Genomic DNA, 13,752 nt, shown 5'->3' with positions numbered 1-13,752 from the left:
GGAGATCGATAAAAGTGGGCCGAAGAAAAGAGTGGGCAGATGTTTGCTTTGTGGTCCATCTACTATTAGGCACTGGAGCAATAACTGACTTTAATTATCATTATATATCTATATATATATATATAACTAGTGCAACTCATTCAATTAATAAAGACATGCCTCCATTTCAGAGAAATATGCAAGGAAACGGTCGGTTGGAAGTGCAGATGGAATGATTAATTCTAATGGCACAGAGAGTAGTTTCCTCAATTTCTTTGGTGAGTCAACATACAAGAGCTAGAATTAGGATTTAAAACTAGTCAGCACTGAAATAAAATTGGAACACTTGGAACCGGGGGAGGACATAGAAGTGAGCCCAAATGAAAATTTGGTCACAGTCATTTTCCTCTCCAGAAAAAGTATCTCTAACCCTCAATCAGTGGAGTCACTTGTCTGAAATTCAATCCTGTACGGCATCCCTGAAAGAGTATCTTTAACCCGAAATCAGTGGAGTCACTAGCCTGCAATGTAATACCTGTATGGCATCACTCCAACTGTTATCGCTGTTAGGATGCTGTAGTTATTCCCCAAAACAATTCTGTCACTGGAAGTACCTTCTTGGAGGGATAATGGGCTCTCATGTTGATGGGGCTGTCTACCACCGGGATTTTCAAGGCTAATACACGTGATGGGCTTACGGTAAGCACATATGTGAATAGAAAACTCATGAAAATTAACCATCACTGGTAACCAAATTAAATTGTAGATCTTAGAATTGTAGAAATATACTTCCAGCAGTTTCGCCAAAAGAATAGCTAGCAAAAAAAAGGAATGTGTGAGATTCCAGATATACTTATGTAATTAAATTAAATGACAGTAAAATTGTACTGCAAGTCAACATTTTCCGCTAAAATCACAAAGATCCTCTAGATTGCACGCTCGTTGTGGGCAGGGAATGTGTCTGTTCCATTGTTGTGTTGTATTCCCCCAAGCGCTTAGTGCAGTGCTCTGCACACAGAGGGCACCAATATATATGATTGTTTGATGGGTAGCTTTTCAAATACGGACAAACTTTCCTGAAAAGAATGATACAGAAATGTCTGCCCAAGTATGTATTCTTTTCCCCAAGAGTCATTTTCAAAGCATTTAGAATAGAACAGAAAATGCACTGCCAGTCGACTGAAAACATTAGCAATTCACCGTTTACTTGAAAATAAATTTCAAGTGCAATAGTAGGCACATCAGCACCTAGAAGACCACTCTGTGGGGTCTCGGTAACTCACCGTTCTTCCGTTCGTTGAGAGGAGGTAAGTGCTGACTGGACTGGAGAGAGAGTTCCTGAAGTTCATGAGCAACGGCTTCACTTTGAGGACTGGGTGCGAGATGGGCTAACGCTCCCAACTCATCCTCGGGATCGACCGTCCCCGGGTGATCCATTCTGTTCCAGGCACCGGAAACAGAGGGGACGAGGTGCCTCTTGACCACGGCCCTTTGGCGAGACTGATAAAATAAGAGCAAAAGGAATAGAATAAGTTCCGATTTAACATACGGACACATTGCAGTACCAAAATGATCTTCTGATGCTTAGAGATGTCGGACCACAGTCTCTGGAATTTACAAAGAACAAAAATCATGTACAAGAAACTTCAATTCCTTCAACATGGAACTGCCGAGCTTCTGGCCAGGATGTGATAAACCAAAGTCTCCTCTTGGGGCTGGATCTTGGGGCTCCCGCCTCACGTGACCTTCGATCGATCAATCAATCAATCGCATTCACTGAGTGCTCACTGTGTGCAGAGCACTGTACTAAGCCCTTGAGAGAGTACAATATAAATGAGTTTGTTGACGTGTTCCCTGTCCCACAACGAGTAGAGGCGGAGTCAGACATTAATATAAATAAACACATTATACAGCTATGTATATAAGCGCTGTGGGGCTGAGGGAGGGGTGAATAGAGGGTGCAAATCGAAGTGGAAATTAGAGATTTGCATAACATATAACAGAGAACATCGTTATAGCACCACCAGCCAGAGCGGGCAGCAGCTGGGTAAGAGACCTGTTGCCTGAGAGGGGAGAGGGGAGGAGAGATGCGGGAGTCAAGGGGATACCTGTTGTGACCAAACAGCTTTTCTTCACACACCTCTCAATCCTTCGGCCTCCATCCCGCTCTTCCCAAAGCAATGGTGACTGCTGAGGGGAGAGGAGGGGAAGGAAGTGGGAAGATGGTGAGTCTTCCTTCTCGTCCACAATCAATGGAATGTACTGATTGTTTACGCTCTGTACTCTCCCAAGCTCTTAGTACCGTGTTCAATAACCACAATAAGCGCTCAATAAATACCACGGATTAATTGAAGTGCAGCATAATGACCTGAATGCTGAGAGAATACAACAGAGTTGGCACATTCGATCACAGGAACAATGGATAATGGGACTATACCCCGATAAGTAAATGCACACAGGTACACACAAATACAGGAGCACATATGAGAGTCACCTAGGATAATAATACTAATGTTGGTATTTGTTAAGGGCTTACTATGTGCAGAGCACTATTCTAAGCGCTGGGGGAGATACAGGGTGATCAGGTTGTCCCACGTGGGGTTCACAGTTTTAATCCCCATTTTACAGATGAGGTAACTGAGGCACAGAGAAGGTGAGTTGCCCACAGTCACACGGCTGACAAGTGATGGAGCCGGGATTCGAACCCATGACCCCTGGCTCCCAAGCCTGTGCTCTTTCCACTGAGCCACGCTGCTGCTCTAGGATCCATGGAGACTTCTGTCTCTATTCAGTACTTTCCCTAACCAAGGAATCGGGAGATTCCTCACGTAGCCACCTGAGATCAAAAGCTAGGGAGAGGAGGCTGAAGCGGTGAGGTTTTTAAAAGGAAGTCCAGGAGACACAAAGGCTCCCCTTCCCTGCAGTTAAAGGGCAGTGCCTCTCTTAAGAGCCAGACTTCCTTGCAACTGCAGTTTAAAAGAAAAAAATCCTCATCATGCCCCAAAAGCTGTGCCTACGTTCATAAGGTCAATCAATCGATCATATTTTTTGAGTGCTTACTGTGTGCCGAGCACTGTACTAAGAGCATGGGGGAGTGTAATATAATAGAAGTGGTAAACATGCTCCCAAGGTAAGGAAGGGCATGATTTCTGGAGGGGGCCAAGGCTCTGGGCTTAAACTGTAAGCCCCTGTAATCCAGCCCAGCCCGGCCAAATCTGGCCATCATCTAAAACACATTCCCACATAGCTTCCAACATATATACAAGGAACTCTGGAGGTCTTTCTCCTCCACCCCCAGCTCCCTCTTTGTTCTCGGGATCCCACTTAAATCACAGAGCCGGTCAATACTGCTTCTGGAGTCACACACGCCATTTGCCTGCTGTGTGACCTTGATCTTAATTGCTTAATTAATTGCTTATGTCCGTTAATTGCTCTGTGCCTCAATTTCCTCATCTGTAAAATGGGGATTAAAAGCCTACTCTCCCAACCCCCTCACACTGTGGACCCTGTGTAGAACAAGAAATCTATCTGATTGAATTGTATCTTCCCAGTGCTTGGCACATAGTCCGCACTTACTACCAAAATTACTATTATAAATTTTACAGGCCAATCGAAGGAGGAAAAACACTCCAAAAGTGAAACTGACCGAGTTCAGCAGATGGGGAAATTCATGCTTCTTTTTGTAGGCACCAACAAATCAATCAATAGTACCAGTGAGTGCCTACTGTCTGCAGAGCACTAATCTGGATCCTAGAGAAGCAGCGTGGCTCAGTGGAAAGAACCCAGGCTTGGGAGTCAGAGGTCATGGGTTCGAATCCCCACTCTGCCGCTTGTCAGCTGTGTGACTGTGGGCAAGTCACTTCACTTCTCTGTGCCTCAGTTCCCTCATCTGTAAAAGGGGGATGAAGACTGTGAGCCTCACATGGGACAACCTCATTCCCCTGTATCTACCCCAGAGCTTAGAACAGTGCTCTGCACGTAGTAAGCGCTTAACAACTACCAACATTGTTATTATTATTATTGGGAAAGCACAACAGAGTTACAAGGCACAATCTCTGCCCTCAAAGAGCTTACTGTCTAGCAGGGAAGGCAGTCACAAATAAATCTATAGCTAGAAGAGAAAGGAAAAATGGATATGTAGATGAACAAGGGCTTAAATACTGCAGCATATAAGTCAACGCATACATAAATCAATACATGAATATTTGGCACAGAAGTGCCGAGGTGGTAGTTGAGGGATACAACCTGGGGAAAAGAAAATTGGGTTAGGGAAGACCTCCCGGAGGGAAAGTTATTTTTGAAGGGCTTTGAGGATGGGAAAAGCTGGGGACTGTCTGGTTGGAACAAGGAGGAAGTACCATATAGGAAGAAGTGCTCGAGCAAGGGGTTCGTTCATTCGTTCCTTCATTTATATTTATTGAGCATTTACCGTGTGCAAAGCACTGTACTAAGTGCTTGGGGGAGTTCAATACAACCAATGGAATCATCCCCTAAGCACAGTGAGCTCAAAGTCTAGAGGAGGAGACAGATATTAATATATATAAACAAATAAATTAAAGATATATACAAATGTGCTGTGGGGAAGGGAGGGAGGATGAATGAAAGGAGCAAGTCAGGCGACGCAGAAGGGAGTGGGAGAAGAGGAGAGGAGGGTTTAGTCAGGGAAGGAAATGTTGTCTTCTTGCCTTCAATAAGGGGTTGGAGGTGAGAGAGGTAGAATAAGGCAGAGTTGGTTGGCTTGAGAAGAATGAAGTGTGAGCTGGGATGAAAAGCAACACAGCAAGATGGAGAGAAACGATGGCGTGCCTTACAGTTAATGGTCAGGAGCTTCTGTTTGATGTGGAGAGGAATGGAGGACTACTGAAGGATTTGGAGATGTGGGGAGACGTGCAGAAGGACATTTTAGAAAAATAATCTGCCCAGAGAGTGTAGTACGGTATGGAAAGAAGAGGCTGGAGGCAAGAGCAACAGTGAGGGAAAGAGCTCAGGATATACCAAGTGCCTGGACTAGGGGCGTGGCCATTTAGATGGAGAGGAAGGACCAGAACCAGGAAATGCAGATGAAAATCCAACAGAATTTAGCAAAAGACTGAATATGAGCATTTCAAGACAAGAGAAGTCCAGGTTAATGCCAAAGTTGTGGTCTTCCAAGGTAGGCAGGAAAGCAGTGGTGTTCACAGAAACAAGTTAGGTGAATGAGTAATAATAATGTTGGTATTTGTTAAGCGCTTACTATGTGCAGAGCACTGTTCTAAGATACAGGTCATCAGGTTGTCCCACGTGAGGCTCACAGTCTTAATCCCCATTTTACAGATGAGGGAACTGAGGCACAGAGAAGTGAAGTGATTTGCCCACAGTCACACAGTGACAAGTGGCAGAGCCGGGATTCAAACCCAAGACCTCTGACTCCCAAGCCCGGGCTCTGTCCACTGAGCCATGCTGTGCTGGGAGGGAATATGGGTCCAGTTTTAGATAAATTGAGCCGAAGGTAACAGCGGGACATCCATATGGAAAGGACTTGGAGGCAAGAAATTTAAGATTGCAGAGGCAGAAAAAGGTCAAGGCTAGCTAGCTAGAGGTGATGGAGAACAGGTCGTCTTCACAGAGGTTGTGGCGGAGGCCATGTGAATAGATGAACTCTCCAAGGGAATAAGTGTAAAATGTGAAGAGAAGGGGACGCAGAATGGGGCCTTAAGGGACACCCATAGATTGGGGGATAAGAGGGTGTGAGGTGAAGGGGAGCAAATAAGAAACTGAGGAGTCAGTAGAGGAGGAAAACCAGGAGAGATCTGGGTTGGTGAAACAAGGAGAGATAGAGTTTCACTGAAAAGGAACTGGTCCACAGTGGTAAAGACAGCTGAGAAGATAAGGAGGCTTACAATACAGTAGAGTTCCCTAGAATTGGTTATGAAGTGGTCACTGATGACCTTGGAGAATGTGTTTTCAGTGAAGTGACACGGGTGGAAAACATTGTAGAGAATCAAGAAGGAAGTTGAAGAAGAGGAAATGGAGGCGTCAGGTGTATACGGCCAATCTGAGGGGTTGGGCAGGAAAGGGATCAGGGAGATGGTGCGATAGCTTGTGGGACCTAGAAAAGACCTTTTTAAGGTAGGGAAGACATGAGCACGCTTGAAGGCAGAGAGGAAGCAGTCATCAGAGAATAAATGGTGAAGACGATGGTCAGACAGGGGAGAAGAGTGGGAACAAATGTATTTAAAAGGTGAGAGAGAATAAGGTCCCAGGTAGGAGGTGCAGATTTTCAAAGTCAAGTTGGGAAGGACGAGAGTGGATGTAGGGGTGGGAGGTTGGGAAGTGAGAGGGGGGCTTTGGGGAGCTCACCCACGAGACTGAAAGCTCCTTGATAATAATAACAATAATGGTATTTGTGAAGCACTTACTATGTGCCAAGCACTGTTCTTAGCAGCCTGGCTCAGTGGAAAGAGCATGGGCTTTGGAGTCAGAGATCATAGGTTCGAATTCTGGCTCTGCCACTTGTCAGCTGTGTGACTGTGGACAGGTCACTTAACATCTCTGTGCCTCAGTTACCTCATCTGTAAAATGGGGATTAAGACTGTGAGCCCCATGTGGGACAACCTGATTCCCTTGTGTCTACCTCAGCGTTTAGAACAGTACTCTGCACATAGTAAGCGCTTAACAAATACCAACATTATTATTAAGGGCAGGGATCATGTCTTCCAACTCTATTATACTGTACTCTCCCAAGTGCTTAATTCAGTGCTCTGCACACAGAAAGTGCTCAATAAATAGCCCTGACTGTCTCAATTTTTTTCAACCAAACGGCTGGGAAGGTCATCAGGGGCAAGAAAGGTAGGAGGTGGGGGAACTCTTGTTCTAAAAGCAGGAACGCAAGTTTGGGGGATTCATATGTGAATTTTATGTGATTTTCAATTACCCACGCAATGGCTTGCCTCCATCAGTATGGAAACGTACCGGACCCTAGAAACGCTATTTGATGGGAGATCGAAAGCAACCTGAAATAATTTATGGAAATGTCTATACGACGTCTGTGATACTATCTGGTGAAAATTCCCCAATTACACTTGCAAATTATTTTCCTTGAAGTACCTGGGGACTGATTAGACATTCCTTTCAAAGTATTTCTTTCCAGTATGTAAATTTTCATTTTGAGTGTGGGGGAGAAATCGTTGCTGCTACGTGTGAAGGGCGGGGGGGGGGGGGGGAGAGGGACTCTGAGGCAGCTGGGGAGAAAAAACATAGAAGGGAGAGGAGGAAAAGAGAAAGGATGAGGAGGGAAGGAAAAAAAGAGGAAGGAAGCAGAAATAAAAGGAGGGGCAGGACTCCTTTCTTCACAGCCCTCTAGCCCTCGCTGGTAGCGGGGCAAGACGTGAGCAGCTCCTTCTGGCCCTGCCCCAGAGCCTTTTGCCTGCTGGCTTCCCTTGAGTACACAAGTACTATCACCACAAAAGCCACGATAAAGCTATGGCTCCACAGTTGTGTCATACTCAGAGCCCCTGGGGTCCAGGGGATGCCAGCTCCAGCCCGCTCCCATCTCCGCCAGGACCCCGGCCCGCCCGGCAAACACTTAAACATCAAACCAGAGAAGCAGCATGGCCTAGTGGAACGAGTCCGGGCCTGGGAATCAGAGGACCTGGATTCTAAGTCCAGTTCTTCCGCTTGACTGCTGCATAACCTTGGGCAAGTCACTTAACTTCTCTGTGCTTCAGTTTCCTTACCTGTAAAATGGGGATTCAAGAGATGTTCTCCCTCCTAGTTGGACTGTGAACACCATGTGGGACAGGGACTGTGCCTGACCTGATTATCTTGTATCTACTCCAGTGATTAACACTATGCTTGCACTTAACACCACTATTATTATTACTATCATTAATAACAAAAATAAACGTGAAGGAGACTATAAGAAGGAAAATGCAATGAGTTATAAAGGACCTTCTCACAATGAACCATAATGCCTAATCACACAAATCATCATTTATATGCTTCCTGGCTTGTGATACTAGTTTGATAAACTATTGGATGCTCAAAAGCAATAAAAAAAAAAATTTTTTCTAGGGCTTATTCTTAAGAATGATTTTATGAAATGAAGAGATTTTTTAGCTTGTATCAGGTTGTAGTTAGAATTGGTTTCCACTACACCACAAATTCAGTTCACGATGATTAAGTCGCATTGCTGGAGCTATGTGGTTAAGCTTCAAAGCATTCGGCCCACACTATGGCTGCTTCACATCATTATTTGCTCCGCCACTGCACGGTATGAATATTGAAATTGATATTGAATACTGAAAAGCAGGAAGAAATGAGCTGAAGAAAATTTAAGGAAAAAGAAAAAGCAGGAAGACGACGAAATGCAAGATGAAAGAGAGGAGGAAAAAAATGAGAAAAACAGGCACATAGGAGTATGTGTGTCTACGGCTTGATTATAATATACTACTATGTTATTACTATGATCAATTGTATGTATTGAGTAATTAATCAGTGCGGAGCATTATACTAAATGCTTGAAAAAGTACAACAGAGGAGGTAGACATGATTCCTGCCTTCCAGGATTTTACGATCTAACTAAAATTGACAATTATTATATTGTTATATGTTATACAGTGTGTGAAATTGAGCAGTTGTGGGTAAAATGTTGATAAATGTTTATTTGGATGGTTGTCTGTCTCCCTGCCCTAGACTGTAAGCTCCTTGTCGTCAGGGAATGTGACTGTTTACTGTTGTGTTGTACTCTCCCAAGCGCTTAGTACAGTGCTCTGCACAAAGTAAGTGCTCAATAAGTACGATCGAATGAATGACCATCACACACCATTATCCTCTATCAATGAAATTAGGAAACACCTAAGTGAATAATTAAAACTCAATACTCCTCTAATTTGATCTTCTCCCCTATCTTTTATTCTTTCCTCTCTACCCTCCATCTCCCAAATTAAGAGGTTTGCATATACTGGAGCCCAGCAGGTTGACTATAATGTCTAAAAAAAAAAAAGTCAGAAGATATACCTTGCCCTCAGTTTACCCACTGGACTATGAATGGTCAAATCTTGCCTCCTTCAGGAAAGGTAGGTGGTCTAGAGGATTGACTCTATTTATTGCCACTGTTCTTGTCTGTCCGTCTCCCCCGATTAGACTGTAAGCCCATCAAAGGGCAGGGACTGTCTCTATCTGTTACCGATTTGTACATTCCAAGCGCTTAGTACAGTGCTCTGCACATAGTAAGCGCTCAATAAATACTACTGAATGAATGAATGAATGAACATATGCTTGGAAGTCAGGGGATCTGGGTTCTAGTCCTAGTTTAGCCACTTTCTTGTTGCGAGACCTCGAGCAAGGCATTGAATTTCTCTGTGCCTCAGTTTCCTCATGTATAAAGTAGGAATTGAATACCTGCTCTCCTTCCTCCTCAGGCTGCAAGCTTCATGGGGGAAAGGGACCATTATCTGACCGAATTATTTTCTATCTAGCCCATCGCTTAGGAAAATGCTTATGCTCTCTTTTCCCCAGCTGTCTCTCCCTTCTGCATCACTTATGCACTTGGATCTGTGACCTTTGGGTGTTTGATATTCTCCCCACCCTCGATCCCACGGCACCTATGTATTTTTCTTTGAATTATATATTCTAAATTATTTATTTATATTAATATCTGCCTCCCCCTCTAGACCGTAAGGTCACTTGGGCAGGCAACGTGTCTGTCAGCTCTGTTGTACTGTATTCTCTCAAGCAGTTATTACAGTGCTCTGCACAGAGTAAGCGTTCAGTAAACACCGATTGATTAGCACACATTAAGTTCTTAAATACTGCAATTCCTCTTCAATATTTTGGCCAGTTTAGTAATTAAAAAACAGTGATTGTGTAGGATGCCTTTGTAGATTAGACAATCTGTGACTTTTTTGATTAAAAAATTGATTAGTTATGGCAACCCGGTTTTTTTCTCTGTGAAACATTATGTTATTTTGTGGGCCTCTAATGGATTTAACTCACAGTAATGAATATGTTTTCCTTCAGAGTAGTAGTTTGAAAGTGACAAGGGATTCTGCCTTCCACTTCGATGTCTTCTGTAGTCATTATATCTTAAAATGGAAGCTTAAATGAGTTCAAGGATTGTTTGGTTTAAAATGAAACAGATCTAAGAGATCGTTCTTGTTAGATAAATTGCAATTTTCACTTTCTTGAGACAAATGACAGATTGGGGTTACTGCAAGGAGGACCTCCGCACATCTGCATGCCTGGGCTGAAATTTTTTCGTTGTCAGTTTGGGTCTGGTGACCCAAAAGGTTGAGCCTGCCATTAAAATGTAATAAAGTTGGCCCACAAATGATTTCTAAAAAACATTACTGCACCCACACCAGTAAATTGTAGTTTCTTTTATTGACTAGCTAATTGATCTATTTTACCTACACTTACGATGAAATGGTCTTTGATACAGGTTTTCTAAACATTAGACCTGAGAAGTAGCAGGGCCCAGTGAAAAGACCACAGGCCTGGTAGACAGAGGACCTGGTTTCTAATCCTAGCTCTGCCACTTGTTCGCTGTGTAACCAAGGGCAAGTCACTTAACTTCTTTGTGCCTCAGTTTTCTCACCCATAAAATGGGAATTAAATACATATTCTCCCTCCTACTTGGACTGTGAGCCCCACATGGAGCAGGGAATGCGTTCAACCTGATTACTTTGTATCTACCCCAGCCCTTGTTTGCCAGATAGTAATAATAATACTATCTGTTCGGCAGATAGTAATTATAACAATTAGTAATTATGGTATTTGTAAAGTGCTTACTATGTGCCAGGCTCTGAGAAGCAGCGTGGCTCAGTGGAAAGAGTCCGAGCTTGGGAGTCAGAGGTCATGGGTTTTAATCCCACCTCCACCACTTGGCAGCTGTGTGATTGTGGGCAAGTCACTTCACTTCTCTGGGCCTCAGTTCCCTCATCTGTAAAATGGGGAAGAAGACTGTGAGCCACTTGTGGGCCAACCTGATTACCTTGTATCTCCCCCAGCACTTAGAACAGTGCTCTGCATATAGTAAGCACTTAACAAATACCAACATTATTATTATTATTATTACTAAGCACTGGGGAGGATACTTCCTCCAGGAGGCCTTCCCAGACTAAGCCCCCCTTTTCCTCAGCTCCCTCTCCCCTCCCCATTGCCCCAACTCATTCCTTTTACTCTACCCCCCCATCCCCGCCCCACAGAATTGTGTATATATGTATCTATAATTTTATTTATTTATATTAACATCTGTTTATTTGTTTTGATGTGTATATATGTATAATTCTATTTCATTCAATAGTATTTATTGAGCACTTACTATGTGCAGAGCACTGTACTAAGCGCTTGGAATGTACAAATCGGTAACAGATAGAGACAGTCCCTGCCCTTTGATGGGCTTACAGTCTTTGATGCTATTGAAGCCTGTTTACTTGTTTTGAGGTCTGTCTGCACCTTCTAAGACTGTGAGGCCGTTGTGGGCAGGGACTGTCTCTCTCTGTTGCTGAACTGTACTTTCCAAGCGCTTAGTACAGTGCTCTGCACACAGTAAGTGCTCAATAAATATGACTGACTGAATGAATACAAGCAAATCGGGTTGGACAAAGTCCCCGTCCCGCATAGGACTCACAGTCTTAGTCCTCATTTTACAAATGAGGTAACTGAGGTACAGAGTCGTGAAATAACTTGCCCAAGGTCACACAGCACACACGCTGTGAAGCTGGGATTAGAACCCATACCCTTCTGACCCCTATGGCCTGTGCTCTATTCACTAGGCCATGCTGCTTCCCATTACGCCATGCTGCTTTCCACAGGAGACAGGGACGGTGTCCAGCCTGATTACCTTGTATCCACCCCAGCCCTTAGAATACTGTTTGACATGTAGTAAGCACCTGATAAATATCACTGACTGCTTATTTTTTAGCAAGCAAAATCCTAAAAACAATATCATCAATATCAGCCATGACAGATACATCTTCAGGTGAAAATTGTAGCTATTGTGCTTCCTTCTAGTGCAATCATGCAAAACACAAGCAACCATAACATTTCTCCAAATTTAAAAAAACACACTCCATGCCTTCCAGTACGTACGTACTGGAAATCCAAGTATTTCCGAACGTTCCAATACACACAAAGTTTATTCTGAAGTTCAAATATTGTGCTTGAAGACTGATACACACGCATGGTATTAAGTAACCAGAATATCCGAGAAGTCAAATATAGAAAAATCTTTTAAGTACTTAATGGCATAAAAAGGAACATTTTATTCCCTCAAAGAACCATTTCTTAAAATACATCCAGGTTGATGTGTATATATCTATGATTCTACTTATCTTGGTATTGATGCCTATTTGTTTTGTTTTGTTGTCTATCTCCCCCTTTTAGACTGTGAGCCCGTCGTTGGGCAGGGATTGTCTCTACCTGTTGCTGAATTTTGCAATCCAAACGCTCAGTCCCGTGCTCTGCACACAGTAAGCGCTCAATAAATCCGAATGAATGAAACTTCACAATAACCACAATTAATCTTTGCTGCTTGTATCTTACAAAACCCATATTGTAAAAAAAGACACATGGGTCCACATGTTCTAATCAGAAGCGTTCATTTTAGAAGGGCAGGGATTTTGAGAGCACGTAGAATTTTATTTGTAGAAGACGTCTGTGCCAAACTTACTATTTACTGAGTCTTGGAACTTAGTTTTAAAATGTACTCAAATGAACTGAGCTCACTGGCATGAAAGGAGCAAATCATGGGGGCTGGGGTATACTGGGACAGGATAAGGATAACTATAGGGAAGAGTGCTGACTGCCTTAAATGCTAATAATTATGGTATTTGCTAAGCGCTTACTATGTGCCAAGCACTGTTCTAAGCGCTGGGGCAGACACAGGGTAACCGGGTTGTCCTACGTGGGGCTCACGGTCTTAATCCCCATCTTCCAGATGAGGTAACTGAGGCTCGGCGAAATGAAGTGACTTGCCCAAAGTCACACAGCTGACAAGGGGGCAGAGGGGGATTGGAACCCACGACCTCTGACTCCCAAGCCCGCGCTATGAAGTGACTTGCCCTTAAAGACAATGCTTAGGAGAGTCAGCGTGAAGCAGAGGGGGATGGGTTTGGGGTGAGGGGTTTGAGGCGTGCAGGACAGAGAGTTGCTGTAATCGTTCGTTACCCTTTAGTGCTCGCTTCAAGTAAAAGACAGTAGAGGGTAGAAGTTCTCTCTTGTCCCAGGGCTAAACTGCCTTTGTTTAGATGTAGAAATTTGTAGAAATGAAGAGATACTTCAATTCAGGGCAGAGAAGCAATGCCCACTGCCCTGGCCAGTTGTTTCAGACGTTTAACTCCTTCCTCAGAGATCCCCCGCATCCCGCCACCCATCTCTCATCCCTAATGACCGGGGCACATACTTTATTAGAAAATTGAAACCATCAGGCATGAACAGTGCTGGGCACATAGTAAGCGCCTAACAAATGCCATCATTATTATCTCCCTAAAATCTCCTCCTCCTCCTTCTTCCCTTCCCTCCTCCTGCCTGCCCCTTATTCCATTCTCTCACCTGTCCCAGTAGTATCTCAAGAAGAAATCTCCAGCCTCTTCTCAAAATCCATCCCCTCCACTTGTGCCAATCCCACCTCCTCGCACCTCCTCAAAGCATTTGCCCTTTACTTTCTTCCCTCCACGTCTGCCATCTTCAACTGTTCACCCTCCAATAGCTTTTCCCCCACTGCTTTCACACACGCTCGTGTTTTACGGTTTTTGTTAAGCGCTTACTATGTACCAGACACTGTACTTAAGT

General features: G+C 43.8%; 1 protein-coding gene across 4 annotated transcripts in view; it reads right to left on the bottom strand.

Annotated features, from left to right (window-relative positions):
- The window catches only part of MRTFB (myocardin related transcription factor B), a 224,048-nt gene that overhangs the window by 131,234 nt on the left and 79,062 nt on the right, over nt 1-13,752 (bottom strand). For all 4 annotated transcript variants that reach the window (XM_029058491.2, XM_029058494.2, XM_029058493.2 and 1 more), the window contains one exon: nt 1,263-1,479. In XM_029058491.2, coding sequence (XP_028914324.1) covers nt 1,263-1,479 — 217 coding nt within the window. The remainder of the gene's footprint in view (nt 1-1,262; nt 1,480-13,752) is intronic.

This window comes from Ornithorhynchus anatinus, chromosome 2 (genome assembly GCF_004115215.2).
Source record: "Ornithorhynchus anatinus isolate Pmale09 chromosome 2, mOrnAna1.pri.v4, whole genome shotgun sequence".
In the NCBI taxonomy this organism is placed as follows: Eukaryota; Metazoa; Chordata; class Mammalia; order Monotremata; family Ornithorhynchidae; genus Ornithorhynchus; species Ornithorhynchus anatinus.
The sequence above is the reverse complement of the archived record's forward strand: the minus strand, read 5'-3'. Positions and strand labels throughout refer to the sequence as shown.